The 15,338-nt window shown below is 35.3% G+C and overlaps 1 protein-coding gene across 1 annotated transcript in view; it reads left to right on the plus strand.

Moving 5' to 3' along the window:
• Positions 1 to 15,338, plus strand: part of SKIC3 (SKI3 subunit of superkiller complex) — a 50,350-nt gene that overhangs the window by 29,810 nt on the left and 5,202 nt on the right. Inside the window, exons 28-37 of the mRNA XM_058169256.1 lie at positions 833 to 910; positions 1,793 to 1,917; positions 2,544 to 2,667; positions 4,257 to 4,478; positions 5,326 to 5,398; positions 8,432 to 8,485; positions 8,597 to 8,693; positions 9,222 to 9,350; positions 10,766 to 10,887; positions 11,656 to 11,814. Of these exons, the coding sequence (XP_058025239.1) occupies positions 833 to 910; positions 1,793 to 1,917; positions 2,544 to 2,667; positions 4,257 to 4,478; positions 5,326 to 5,398; positions 8,432 to 8,485; positions 8,597 to 8,693; positions 9,222 to 9,350; positions 10,766 to 10,887; positions 11,656 to 11,814 (1,183 nt within the window). The remainder of the gene's footprint in view (positions 1 to 832; positions 911 to 1,792; positions 1,918 to 2,543; positions 2,668 to 4,256; positions 4,479 to 5,325; positions 5,399 to 8,431; positions 8,486 to 8,596; positions 8,694 to 9,221; positions 9,351 to 10,765; positions 10,888 to 11,655; positions 11,815 to 15,338) is intronic.

Below are 15,338 nucleotides of genomic sequence, written 5' to 3' on the forward strand. Positions count from 1 at the left end.
TGTCAGCTGCTTTGAGACTCAGTACATTGTTCCTTATGGGAAAAAATTGTTTGATAAACATTGTTTTGGGTACTCATTGTGCCTCTTGGAATCAATGATTAGTACCAAGGTACCAGTTTATTGGTGAAAGTTCGTAATATATGTTCAATTTCAGATTCTTTCTTCTGCTGTTCAATTCCAAATTCTTGTTATATATTTAAATCTTTCTCTTAACTATGCATATGGAAACAATTCAAAACTAAATCCCTCTGCAGTCAATTGATCTCTTAATTTTATTTTATATTCTCCATGCTCTTGTTACAACAACTCTCAATAGGCTAACCATCTCTCTTTGCCTGCTTTTCTTTTCAATAAAATGCATCTTGTACCACATAAAGGCATTTTTGAGCCCAATCTGGGATTATATTTATTCCATATTCTTAATATGGCACTTCTAATATAATAATTTTTAAAAGCTACATTAGCTTTAACTTTATTGTATAATAGAAAGTCATGCCATCCAAACCTTAGGTCATACTTTTCTAGTTCTGAAATTCTATTTCTCCTCTTTGTTAATCCTTTTGGTAAGACAAATATACCTAAAACTTAACAAATGATATAAATAAAGGTCTAGATACAAAATCAGAAGTGTCTTTCTGTAATCAAAATATTGATTTTGATTTTTACAAAATATTGTAAGCCGCCCTGAGTCTTCGGAGAAGGGCGGGTATAAATGTAAACAAAAAAAAAAAATAGAATGTTTAATTTCTCAAGCATTTCATAGGAAAGCATTTCATAGGAAAGCTACTGACAGCAAAATATTTGGAAGTTTAATCTATGATACTTTTTTCAGATCAGTTCTATTGCTGACAAATTCTGAAGACAGAGAAAGATATAATATAGTGATGAGAAATTATGGAAGATCACTCTGGTAAGTTGCAAACTAAGTATACTATTATTCTTATCAAATTAAGACTTTCAGTTCTAGAAAGTATATAGTAAACAAAACCATGTCTCTTAAAGCAGGGGTCCCAAACCCCCAGCCCATGGATTGGCACCGGTTCACGGCAGGCCAGAAATGGGGCTACACAAACAAGCAAAGCCCCATCTGTGGGATGCAGGCAGCACATGACAACATGCCCATGGATAAACCCCTTCCACGGTTGGGGATCAATATCTTAAAGTACTGTGGAAATCAGTTTAGGATCTTCCAGTCATTCTTTTGCAAATCCAGAGCCTGCTGAAATCATGTCACAAAAAATTGGCAGCAAATAATCTTATTTTCTTTTTTTGTGTAAATATGTAGTAAAACAGGAACTCTCGTTTTATTAAAACTGGAAGAAAAAGAGCACCAAATTAGAAAAAATAATATTTAAAATTATATCCGCTCACTGACTAATGACGATAGCACTTATGCTATGTCCCTTGTAAATGTTGATGGCTCAAAGCACAAATCACTTACAGTTAGCTCTTAGATAATCAGTTCCTGATTATGTAATGTATATAATGGAGAAACAGTTAACATTCAAACACATTGAGATGTAAGGTTAAACTAAGACTTACATGTTATCTTCGGATATGTTTATAGCCAAACAGTTCAATTCTGAATCTAAGTTTTATACCATTCACCACATGATCACACAAATCCATGCTTGAGATTTATAGATCTAAAGTAATATCATTGCAAAATTGTTAAATTATGAAGCACTATTTATTAGGGGAATATTTCATCCCCAAATTTTGATTTTTAGTTGAATGTATGTGTGAGATTTATTTTTTTCTAATTGGACTAAGTCCTTTTCTTTTTTTAAAGTGCTCTTGGCCAGTGTGATGATGCCATCAAGGCTTATTTGGCAACTCATCTGATAGAATTTGATGATATTGTAGGAATTGCTCTGTCTTACTTCAAGAAAGGACATTTCCAAGAAAGTCAGAAAGGTAAGTGTTTCCATTGTACAGTATCTCCTCTAAAGAATCTGTGTGAAAATCACTGTTTATATTTTGTGATGACTTGGTAAAATATTAAGATCACAAGCATTTAATCTCCAGAAAGAATAGTCATAGATTGATTTCATCAAATCTTCCTCTGAAGTGCAGAAAATATTAACAATGTGAGTTACCTCTGAAATTAACTTTGTTTCCTAGGCCTGAGCTGCAGTTTGGTTCCTTGCTTGTTTATTGTGTTAACATAGATTGTTGAACTGGGGTCTATCAACTCTAATAGGCTTTAATTTCTTTCAGTGGCGATTCTTAACCTACCTGTTTCAAAATCAGAAACAATAATACAGGTAGCCCTTGATTTACAGACCTTCTTTCAGTGACTGTTCATAATTATGGTACTAAAAATGGACTTACAACCCTTGCTTAAAGTTACAGCCATTGCAGAATCCTGCTGTTACATAATCAAAATTTGGGAGTTTAATAGCCTGCCCGCACTTGTGAACACAGGAACGCTGAGTGAGTGTGTGTGTGTGTGTATGTATGTGCCATCCCCTCCTCCTGGGCAAGTATTTGATTAAGGTTGCTGCTTGCCATTGTTTTGAATTTCTCATTTTTATTCCTAGCTTATGAAAAAGCACTTGCAATTGCAGAGTCTGAGCAAGATAAAGCATACATATTAACAGCCCTCGCAATAATAGAATACAAACAAAATCGAGTGGATGCTGCAAAGAATGTCTTATTTAAATGGTAAGGAGTAAGTACAGCCTTATTTCTCTAAACCTATTAAAGTACTTTAAAACCATCCTAATCCCTTTTAATAAGCTTACTGTAGAGAACTCTAGGCAAAATGGGATCCTTGCTGACTAGAAGAAATCCCAGGTCTGCAAAAGCATCTTTCAAAAAAAGAGAGATAAAACAGGAAATGTCTCCCCTCAGGAATTGCACAGTGCAGTCACAAAATGTAAATTTATAGCTTGGCAGGAATTGAATGCACCTGGGAGTGGGTGGAGGGGGAGGGAAGTTTGGCAAGTTTTGAAGAAAACTTCTTTTACAAGGGTTGCAATTACATTCCTGTTTCATGTGTTCTATTTAACAGCAGACTCACTGGTGGGTGAGTACCTGAAAACATGAGAACACTCAGAATAAGATGAAAAATAATTCTCAGTCAAACAGAGGTACAAAAGTTTGTGAGTTCAGATAGGAAGGAAATCCCAAATTGGCCTGACATGGGGTATTTTAGCTTTCACATTCACAGAAAGGAAAAAAAAAAGGATAGGGTCAAAATACTTTTGATCCTTAGGATTTAGTTCATAGTTGAGCATAGCTAAGAATGAAATATGCATCAGTTGGTTACAGCACCTGCCTTTTCTTCCACAACTCCAGTGATGCACCAGCACTATCAGAGTTCTTTTCAAGGCTGATGGGAGCATGAATAAAATCAAGCTTTGGGCTGAGACTTATTGCACCAATTTGTTCCCTATTACCATCTTTTTCATGACATTAATTTGGATAGATGATGCTTTTGCTTTTTTTAAAAAGAAAAACAACCTAGCATGTATTTGCATTTGTAAATCATGAGAACAATTCATTCATTAACTCACTTTTCAATGAATGGTGATATTCCTTAATACAATAGTAGATTGCAAAGGCATTTCTCAGCTATTGCCAAATTACCAAACTACCTGTTAATATGACTTTACTGCCTCCAATTTTTATTAGTCAGCCATTTATTAAACTTTTTTATTCCCCTTGGGATGTTTTATAGCTTTTATAGTCAGGCATGTCAAACAGTGGTTTCTGAAAGAAACTGTTCCGCGGAAGGGAGTTCCCAGGGGAAATTATTTAACTATATATAAGCAGAATCTAGATTAGAATATTACTATCATGAGTCCTGGATCATAAATGTCACTGGTGTAAACAGATTCATAGAATAGTAATTGCTATACTCAGCAAAATAAATCTGTACTCAGCATTGTTTCTTAGGACTAAAAATTCATCTAAACAGGAAAACCTGTTCTTATTGAGTCCGACCATTGATCAGAGAACTTCAGAAGGATCTTTGCCACCGGGTAGCCAATCTCTAAAGCCTGCTGAGTGTGGAGATGGGGACTGATTTCTTTTAACTAGGAATCTTAAGCCCAAATGTCGAATCTTCTAAATGCAGAACAAGCTCCACCCCCCAGAGCATCTGGCAATGCTTCATAAACATAAAGATTTCCAGGTATAAGATAGCATTTTGAATTATAAATATTGTGCCGAGTAAGCAACAGACTCTTCATATTATACTTTAAGGCAATGCTCCTTGGAGTAATACATTTTCTGTGTTGCATTTACAGTTCTATATTACAAGAGCCTAATATGGAAAGCCTGCAAGCCTTGTGCAGTTTAGGGCTGATCAAGCAGGATGCAACACTTGCAACCGCAGCACTTAAAGAACTGTTAAAGCACCCAGAGAAAAAAGACAATGTTTATAAGAGGTGCCTTCTTGCAACTGCTGTCTATGCATTACAAGGCAGACATCTGGCTGTTCAAAGACAAGTTTCTAAAGCTGTCCACAGGTATGTGAAATATAAAGCAACCAACGTTACTTTTGCCTATCACCCATTCCCCCAAAGGTAGGTGCTATGTACTGTAGAAATCCTCTGAGTTTTACTTGCAAAAGCTGTCCTTTGGGTTTCCCACTTGAACTGTGGTAATATAGAGATTTGCAGTTTGAGATAGTTTCAAAATAAAGGTAGAAGTAATTAGATGACTACTCTCTCCTTCTGATAGGATAAAAATCCTATCAGCTAATATAAAGTATTTTTCCCCCTGATTCTATTATTTAAGGGAAAGTATGAACATTCTCAATTTAGATAAGGTAAGACTGTTCACTTAAAATAGTCAGAATGTTTGAATAAGACACAGCCTGCTAATATTCTCTGTTAAGTGATTTATGTTAAATGTAATAACATTTGCAGGTTCTCCTTAGTTTATGATGGCAACTGGGACTGGAATTTCCATCACTAAGCAATGTGGTTGTAAAGCATTAGATATTAGATATGAATATCAGTTTTTAGATTAGCAAAGGTTATTTGCTCCACATTATTTTAACAAAATCTAGAATCTAGTTCGAATTGAACCACGGAGAGTTTAAAAATGCACTTCATCTAGCAATATTATTTTGAAATTTAAATCTATTTAACCCGTTTATTGTTTTTTCAGTTGGTTCTAATTAATATATACTTTCACAAATATCTTCAAAGATACTATTTTACTATATTAAAAGGACTATAAACATAAATTGGAAGCTTCTATATTAGAAATAGTTATACAAAATGTATGTTTCATAATTTCAGTCTATGTTGGTAGATTCTACTATATTGAGAATTGTGATTTTAACTCTGCCATGGTCTCTTACCTAAGCAACCCAAATAATCCTGCCCTCTGGTCCCTGCTGTCAAGATTGATCCCTCGGTATGTGCCACAAAATGCCAAGGTAAATATGCATAGATGAGAATGCAGTACATACATGCTGAATTACAGATTTACTAAATGACTAAAGTTCCCCCGCACATGCATGCTAGTTGTTTCTGGCTCTAGGGGTGGTGCTCATCTCCATTTCTAAGCCGAAGAGCCAGTGCTGTCCGAAAAAGTCTGTGGTCATTTGGCAGGCATGATTAAATGCTGAAGGCGCATGGAGCGCTGTTACCTTCCCACCAAATTGGTCCCTATTTTTCTACTTGCATTTTTTACATGCTTTCAAACTGGTAGGTTAGCAGAAACTGGGACAAGTAATAGGTGCTCACTCCGTTATGCAGTGCTAGGGATTCAAACCTAAATTAAATGAGTAAAAATGGTACTAAAAAGAGTTTTCAAAATTAGCATCAACATTATAGTTCAATCATTTTGACAAGCAAATATCTTCAATATGTTCTACTTGTCAATTGTCATAATGTGTTTTTTTTATTATAAGTTTTTTATTTTTAAATATAAGTATTAAATACATGAACAGTGTGGCATCTGGATATCATTAATTTTGATACAAAATAATAAGTGATGAGATTAACAATTTTGATAGCCTTAATTACATTAATCATACGTCATTATAGTAACATTGCACATAATACAATCATCTTTCAACTTCTAGTCCTTTCATCTACATACTGATTGTAACATATTATATAGAAATATGCATAATAATATTTTCCTCCTTTCTAATTTCTACCTCTATTCTATACCTTAATATTACAAACCTTATATTGGTAGGTACACTATTTCTATCCTTCCTCTCTTGTCCAATTTAGTATTTCAGTTTTTGTTAATTTTTCTTTTTTTTCCTTTGGCATGTTTTCCACATTATTATAATAACATAAATATTACAAATAACATTGTTAACATTATAATATTTACTCCACCATATATATAATCCCTCATCATTTAATTTTTCCAATATTTTATTACACAATACCAATAGCCATAGTAACCTTAATACTGTTGTTTAAGAGTATATAATACAATCATCTTTCAACTTCTGATCCTTCCTCTATATACTAATTTTAAGACATTATATAAAAATCTACTTAATATTATCCCTCTTTCTAATTCCTACCTCTATTCTAAGTCTTGATAGCACAAATCTTATATTAGTGGATATTTTGTTTCTATCCATCATCTCTTGTTTACTTCAGTGTTTCAATTCTTATTGATTTTTAGCATGTTTTTCATACTCCTCCTTTGAAATTTTATATCTCCATGTATCATTCATATTTGGTCTAAATGTTTTCTCTTTCACTGCCTCTGCTTCTCGCTGCCAGATCTTCACTATACCTATCAGTGTCTCTACCCTCACTTTAGGAATGTCTTTCTGCTCATCCAATTTTATTTTTAAGTTTCTGAATGTATAGTCAACTTGATCTAGTTCATTCCTTTTAATTATCTCTTCCTTCTCCTTATCTTCTAAATTCGTTCATTTTATCTGCTCTATCCTTTTCTTTGTTTTTTCTATTTTCTCCTCTATTTCCTGGGTTTCCTGTTCATTTTTCATTGTTATGCGCCAACCCTTTATCTCCCTGTGGTTCTTTGTTATGATTTCATAGACACTTTGAAACATCAATGACATTTCTTTTTGAAATATACTTATTTTCCCCTTATGAACCATTTTGTGTTATTTTAATAAATCCAAAAGTTACTTAATAATCTATCACAGTCCCAAAATCTTTATTGTCTGTAACATCAAAAATATTGTCATATTGTTTTTTTAAAACATAAAAAGATAACCACCAACATAGCAGCTTGCTTAATTGTACCCTTTTGTTCACATACACAGACATACACAAATCATTATTATTGCCTGCTAAGTGGAAAAGTTCTCTGAAAAGAAGTGGAGGAAGATAGGTTGACAACCATCTCAGAAAATTGCACTGTGAAACTTGTTCTTAGCTTTCCATATATTCATTATCATCAGCTGACCTGTGCGAAGAATCCTGCCAGGTGTTCTGTAGGATTTTTTTTCTTTTGCAATAATGTTTATTGCATTTTTATTTACAATGTTTTATATTGCTTCTAAGCTGCTTTTGGGGGGGCAGATATCCTGAAAGTCGGGGAAAAGTGGATGTAGTAAATAAATTGTGACAGTGGATCCTTCCACAATTATGTGAGGGATGTTAATGAGAAAAGATTGAGGTCTACTGAAAATGCTAGTATCTGGGACTGCTTTTATTCTCGCAAAAGTTCAGTTTAGCATGAGATTCATGGAACTCTTTAGTAAACAGCAGTTGTCCTGGTGGAAAAGTTAATTTATAGTAGAGCTATAATCAATGGTGGGATTCAAATAAATTTAACAACCGGTTCTCTGCCCTAATGTTTTCTTCCAACAACCAGTTCACCAAACTGCTCAGAAAGTTAACAACCGGTTCTCCCGAAGTGGCGTGAACCGACTGAATCCCACCACTGGCTATAATAGGGAATCATTGTTATTTTGAAAAGCACATTCTCTTCTATTTGTGGTGGCAGTTACAATCCTCTACAAGTGTTGCTTTCTGGCATAATGTAGTTTTGAATTTTTCCTGATATGTACAGTATGTGCATTTTGTAGTTCCTGCAAAATTTATTTTGTCTTTGTCACCGTTTTTTTAAGGGATAAGGTTATATAATGAGCTATTCCCCCTCGACAAATAGATGTTAATTCAGCTGTTCAGTACATTTTTTTTTCTAATGTACTTTCTGCACCAATATTTAGGCCTCTTTCAAACACCAACCAGTTCACCCTCCTCCCCACACCATCAGGAATAAGTGTCCTTACTTTTCCTTCCTTGGGGGGAAAAAACCTGTTTTTTTCAATGGCTAATGGCAAGCACCAAAATGGGCAAGTGCTGTTGGTTAATAGGTAAGCACCAAAAAATGGCAGCTATTTGCTGCTATTTCTTGAACTTCATTACTAGTTTTGCTTTTTGTGGTGAAGAAAAATGTAATGTTAGTCAGTTTTGTAATATTCTGAAATGTCATTCTTAATCAAAGTTTGGTCTTACAGGGTGGAGCTGTGGCAGGAAGTATTGCCTGCATTCTTGATCTAAATCATGGGAAGGTTAGTGTTTTTGATACTGAAAATACGATTATCTTGGAACAATACTTTCTATTTAAAAAAGTCAAAATATGCATTTGCTCTGTATTTTTATTTTTTATTTTTTTTGTTCAGAAAGCCTTGCTGAATACTGCTGTTAATCAACTGGCCACAGGATGTCACAAAGCTGAAAATAAAAAGAATATTCTAAAAGCAATTCATCTTTCTCCAGGTGACACATTTAAATCTAGTGATGCTAATTCTTACTCTTAAATGTTACCCTGATCCAGGGTCTTTTCCAAAATATATTTTAACAAGTGATTAATAGATTCAGGACAAAAAAGAATAAGTTTCATACCAAATTATTTCTTTATTGATTATATTCCTATTTTTCTCTAGCAGCTCATGACAGCAGATGTGGTTTAATTTTTTCCAGTTTTATTCTCACAATAATCCTGTGCAGCATGTTGTATTATGAGATAACGACTGCCAAAAGTCTCCTAAAGCACTTTATGACTGAATGGAATCATTTGGCTGGTTTTCTCCAGTCCTAGTTCAGCACCCTAAGCACTGAGGACCTAAGCAATAATAAGCATCTAAGAACCAAGTTTTTTATGTGAGTCAGGCCTTCATGGTGTAGGGATTTGGTCATTTTATACTTTAGGTTTTATGTTTTGCGTACATCCACTTGTTTAATTTTTCAACAGTTTGGTGGTCTAATTTGAAAACGACATCTTCCTTGTGTTTTTTATCTTTTCAGATGATCCTACAGCCTGGGCTGTCCTCTTGGCTGCTTGCCATGCAGAAAACACAATTGTTCATCTGCATAATAAGCCATCCAAGCAGACACATCTGGAAAAAGTGATTGTCACTGCAATCTCAGCTAAGAGTAAGGCTGCTTTTTTGTTCTTGACAACAACTGTTCTCATTGCTGTTTTTAACTGAAATAAATCATTAATGAAAATATTGGTAAACTGGGCTGCAGCAAAGTCTATGCAGTGTAGATAAAAAAACAGGTTCGTTAAGGATGATTATAGAAATTGTCCAAAACCTAGAGATGATAGATGTGTAAGTCTCTTTAAAGCAGGGCTCTCCAACCTTGGTCCCTTTAAGACTTGTGGACTTCAACTCCCAGAGTTCCTCAGCCAGCTTTGCTGGCTGAGGGACTCTGGGAGTTGAAGTCCACAAGTCTTAAAGAGACCAAGGTTGGAGAGCCCTGCTTTAAACAATCATTGCAAACACTGTGGGAAAAGAAGCTGTATAATTTGGTTGACATGCTAGAGAAGGTCTGGCAGTAGCATGTCAGAAAGTTGACATCCATACATTGATTAGTAAAGGAACTGTCTTGTCTCAGGTTTTTACTAGAAAAGAAGACTATCTGATTTAGGGCCTTCTAGCTCTCACATAAGGTAGATGCCAGCCAGGTCATAATTACAATGCTGCAGCATCTTGCAGTCCCCTGACAGTCATTTGTAACCATCTTTCCCAGCTTTCTATAAGCCAAGCGAATGGAGAAGCTGGCAGAAGTTTGTAAATAGCAATCACATGATGTTGCACAGTGGCATAGGATTAACTTAATGACAGCAACTAGACGTGCTGGAATTTACATCACTAAGTGGTGTCACATTTTATGACTGCATTACTTAGTGACAGAAGTTCTAGTCTCAATTGTCACTGCTAACCAAAACCAGGACTTTCCTTTATTCAAAAGTCTTCTGCAAATACAAAACTCCTATAACAAATGGCATTCTAACTAGACCCTTTCCATAGGTCACAAAAACATTTATTTTACAGTGAAAGAAACTACTTAGTTACATCGTGAAAATATAAGAGCTTAATTCATCTAATGGTGATCCGTCTTTCCTGATGATCAGCTATGTCAGTAGCTCATGTAACAAAGTACATGCCTACATCCTATCCTTTACTTTGCGAAATAGAAAGTTTACTCTTACAAATTAGAAAATTTACTCCCTTATAAAGGCAGAATTTGTTTAATTTCTTCCCATTGTTGATTGTAGCAGCAAAATGCTTGAATCTAAAAGTAAAAAAGTTCCTGGAGAGTTGGAACCTAAGGAGTAGAAGATGGTGTAAAAATAGGACACCTCAACTATTAACTTTCCAAAGCCAAAATCTCTCACCATGCTAAATGTTTTACAATTTGAAATATATATATTTAAAATGTGGATTTCTTTAATGTGAAAACAATTATTCTTACTGATATCAGAATAGCATACTTTTTTATTATAAAGAGTTGGGATTAATACATGGGATATTATGAAATAATGAACTTCATATGCTTTGTAGCTAAAGCCAAAGAACTTCCAGCTTCCAGAGCTCAAGAAATTGAAGAATGGTCTCTTTTCCAAGCTATTACTGGTTTAAATGAGGCAGGTAGAACTTCAGAAGCTGAGGCTCTCTGTGAAAAGGTATGATTAATGTTAAGATGACTTATCCTACAATTATTCAAATATAGGTAAAGTTACAGAATATCTCAGTGAAACCATATGAAAAGTGATAGTGAATATGTAGCAGTGACAATATTGGTTTGCTTACAGTAGAAAGGCTGAGATTCGCATTAAATTTGTTTGTAAATATTAAAAATATTTTGTCACTAGTTTACTAGTCGTCTGCATTCTTGCGTCTTCTCACTAGCTCCTTAGATTCCTTTGGGGATTACGTAAATTAAGAAGAAGCAGGTGACAAGTTTAGTAAAGTGCAGTTGCTTCTAATGATATTTATAATATGTCCAATATGCTATTCAAGTTCTTTTGGTGGATTACAAGTAGTTCAAAGCATGAACACAGTTTTAAAAACAAAACTGACAGCCTAAATAAATAGCATTTAAAAAATGAAAAAGTACGATTTTGTAAAAATCAGAAGTTAATTGAATTGCAGTTACTCATACATCAATTCCCAGTAGAACTTGCTTCGTTGCATGAAACACAGAAGCAGCATAACTGCTTGATCAAAATGTGCTGGGAATCTTTATTTTAAGCATCATGAAAACCTTTTGATTTCACCAAATCAAAGTAGAGAATCAATAGTTTCTTATCTCCTCTGTTTGCTCACTGATAACTAAAATAACTGGATTCTTTGACTTACTGAAATTGTGTTGCTAGAATAACAGCTCTGTTCTTTTTGTGAAGGGGTTTTAATTATTTTATATGGAACTAAGAGAGTTTTTTTGCCTCTAGGGATTAATTTTTTTTCCTGAGCAGCCCATGTGGTACCTGCTCTTAAGACAAGTTCAATGCAAACCACTTTTGCAGTCTCACAAAGAGCTTCCTGATGCCATTTTGGAAGAGCTCCGAAAGGCAGTTCTCTCCAACTCTACATTGATTACAGCTTGGCATGTAAGTTTGTCTACATTTATCCATGATTGGGTTCTCTTTATATTTCACAATATGGGACTTTTTCATCTAGTACTGTGAATAAGTAATCTTTTTGCCCTCTCCTGAAAGTCTGTGGAAAATTGGAAGGTAATATATTGTGTGAACAGAGTGGACTTTAGAGATCCCACCTCAGGCTTTAGCATGCACCATGCTGTCAGTTTGGTTGAACATCCTTACATTTGAATCAGTGGTGGAATTCAATTTTTTTTACTACCAGTTCTGTGGGCGTGGTGTGGTTTGGTAGGCATGGCTTGGGCGTGGCAGGGGAAGGATACTGTAAAATCTCCATTCCCTCCCCATTCCTAGGGGAAGGATATTGCAAAATCTCCATTCCCACCCCACTCTGGGGCAAGCCAGAGGTGGCATTTGCTGGTTCTCCAAACTATTCAAAATTTCCACTACCGGTTCTCCAGAGCCTATCAGAACCTGCTGAATAGCACCCGTGATTTGAATCCAACCCAGTGTGGCCAGAGTAGGAATTGGAAGCTCATAGAAAAGCATGATTTTCAACATAGATCTTTTCAGCAGGCATGCCTACCCATACGTTGGGAATGTATTTCTATGGGCATTCCAGTCAAGTATTATAATCAAAAGCTGCTGGTCTGCATTTTGTCAGTGTAGCAAATTTTAAAATCAGACTGCTTAGTTGCCCTATTGCTTTTAACATCAAGATCCTAGATTCAATAGAGGTTGACATAAATATTGTCAATAATTCTTAATCTTGCATCAGCACAGTGGAAGTTGGTGGCTTCTCCAGATGATTTTTAGAATCCAAGCAGTCTTTGCATAGTTGTCTTTAATGCCATTCTTCTGCACTTAAATGTACTTGATGTTTTGCCCAGAAAATAGGGCTCTTTCATTACTGGAAGCAAAAAATGTTTTGACATCATGTCCAAGAAATAAAAGAACAAAGAATAAGCTAGGCAATAAATTGTTATCTCAGTATTTCTGGATGATATAAATTTTGGAAAACAAATTAGTTTTTATTTTCTAAAAATTTTTTAAAGAATTATATTAAGCAGATAAACCAACAGAATAACCTAATGTTAGAAATATGTATGTATGTATGTATGTATGTATGTATGTATGTATGTATGTCTAACCAATTCGGGTTTTCTCCCGCGTAAAATTGGAAGTGTCTTGGCGATGTTTCGACGAAGTCTCATTCGTCATCTTCAGGCTTCAGCTTCGTGCTTCTGGGAGCAATGTGTGATCGCAGCTGTTTCTTCCTTTTAACTGCCAAAACCCCCACTAGCAGTTAAAAGAAGAAACAGCTGCGATCACACATTGCTCCCAGAAGCACGAAGCTGAAGCCTGAAGATGACGAATGAGACTTTGTCGAAACGTCGCCAAAACACTTCCAATTTTACACGGGAGAAAACCCGAACAACCAAAGACGTATACACACACACACACACACACACACACACACACACACACACACACATAAAAGAAAAAGACAAAGTGTGGAAAAAGGGAAATAAAAAATATTCCCAAAAGAGAAAGTAGGAAAAAGAAAGTTCATCCTTCAAAGCCAGCAAACATAGTCAACAGTAGCAATATATTGGTATGTCTTAAATTACAAGATACATCTTCATTCCATACCTCAGTCTATTTTCTAGAAATACATCTCCAAATTTTGAGCTCCCTTATTGATCAACAAAGGTTCAGTAAAATTAACAAAAATATACAATGACATAAGTATAGAGTCCCTCTTTCCATTTAGTCTAAATCTCCTTTGTAACTCTCTTAACAATTAAACATTTCAAAATAATGACAATAGTCCCTAGTTTTGGGGGAGGAACTTGTGATGCTCTGATGAGATAGAGAGACGTGCCGGCAGTAGTGTAGTCTATCAGAAGAGTTATCCATGCCAGACATGTCTTTGAGGAAGAGCCAGACTAAGTGCATCCATCATCCCAGTTAATACGATGAGAAAACAGAAAAAAATATTCTATACCAGATCAATTATTTCTCAGGTCAACAAGGACTGCATTAGATACTAGTGAACAGTGGAACTCTGGACCTGTGGCCTGGGAACCACGGCATAGCCCTGTAGGGTTACTGGAAGAACAATAACCAAAGAGAGGCTAAAAGTAAACTGCACCATTGTGGCCTGCTAATGATAAATCAGAACCAGCTAAGTGGAAATCCTTAAGTTTGAACGTTGGAAAATAATTTATCCAGACTCAAATACAAAACTGTATTGTGGGAACACTACCAAAGCCATCAATACCTGACCATATATGTACAATACATTGCTTGAATTATTAACTGGGCACAAGTGGAACTGCACAGTTTGGACCAAAAAACAAGAAAGCTAATGACTATTCACTATTCATTACATTCCCACCATGGAAGTGTCTTTGGACAATGCTGGCTCCCTTGGCTAGGAAATGGAGATGCCACTAACCCCCAGAGTCAGACACGACTGAACAGGGGAAATATTTGCCTTTTTCTTTTAATCTACTTAGCAGAAATGAAGGCAGAGGGTCACTTCAAGTCAAACTATTGAAGAAGAAAAGGATGCATTGGCTGATTACATAAAAGGCAATTACACAAAAATTGATGCAAGTTAAAAATTGGAACTTACTAAATGTCCAGGAAACAGATTTGAATATAGAAATAATGTAATAAAAAGAAGAACAGAACGTTGGCAAGGAAAAAGCATTACATGGTCAATTTCTACAAACTATTGAGGAGAAAGTTGAACTGGAACATTAAAGAAAGGCACTGAAGGCTTGATTTTGGCTGCTCAAGAGCAAGCTAATCAAACTAATGTAACCAAGGCCAGAATTGAAAAATGTTCAAATGATTCAAAGTACACATTGTGCAAAGAACAAAAAAAAGCAGATCATATATTCAGCTCATGCAAAAAAGTTACATAAACTAATTCTGAACAGTGACATAACACAGTCACCAAAATGATTCACTGGAATGATTCACTGTAAAAATGTCTGTCCTACCCTTCCCTAAGAAGAATTGGAGCAATTTAAAGCTATTGGATGCAGATTTCAGAAAAGAAGAAAAATAGTTGTGTCTTGGTGTTCTTGCCACCAAGAAGTGGTAAGGGCTCTTTACTCTTCATCTTTCCACACCTGCTTTATCTCCCAAAACTTGACAAAACCAGGATACTCTCTGGAATTTATGTGCAGAGACAGATCATGATCATGAGATCTGATCTAGGGAGATCACCAACTATGGTGGTGGCAACTAAGGCTTCACTTGAAGTATGCATAAAGCACAAAAACTTCCCCAAATATTCTTTGAAATTCTGTAACTCCATCAGGTCCCAGAGGTTGACCAATCAAGAGAATTCTAACTCCCTGTTATGGTACTGTGAACAGAACTTCAGAGTATTCAAAAAGTTATCCATTTATTACAAGGAATAACAAGTATTATCTCCCAACTCTATATCGTATTTCCACTACCCCATGTTCAAAACTAGATCCAATGTAATCCTCCTCCTGCCTCAGGAAACAAAG

Source organism: Ahaetulla prasina, chromosome 2 (assembly GCF_028640845.1).
Source record: "Ahaetulla prasina isolate Xishuangbanna chromosome 2, ASM2864084v1, whole genome shotgun sequence".
NCBI lineage: Eukaryota > Metazoa > Chordata > Lepidosauria > Squamata > Colubridae > Ahaetulla > Ahaetulla prasina.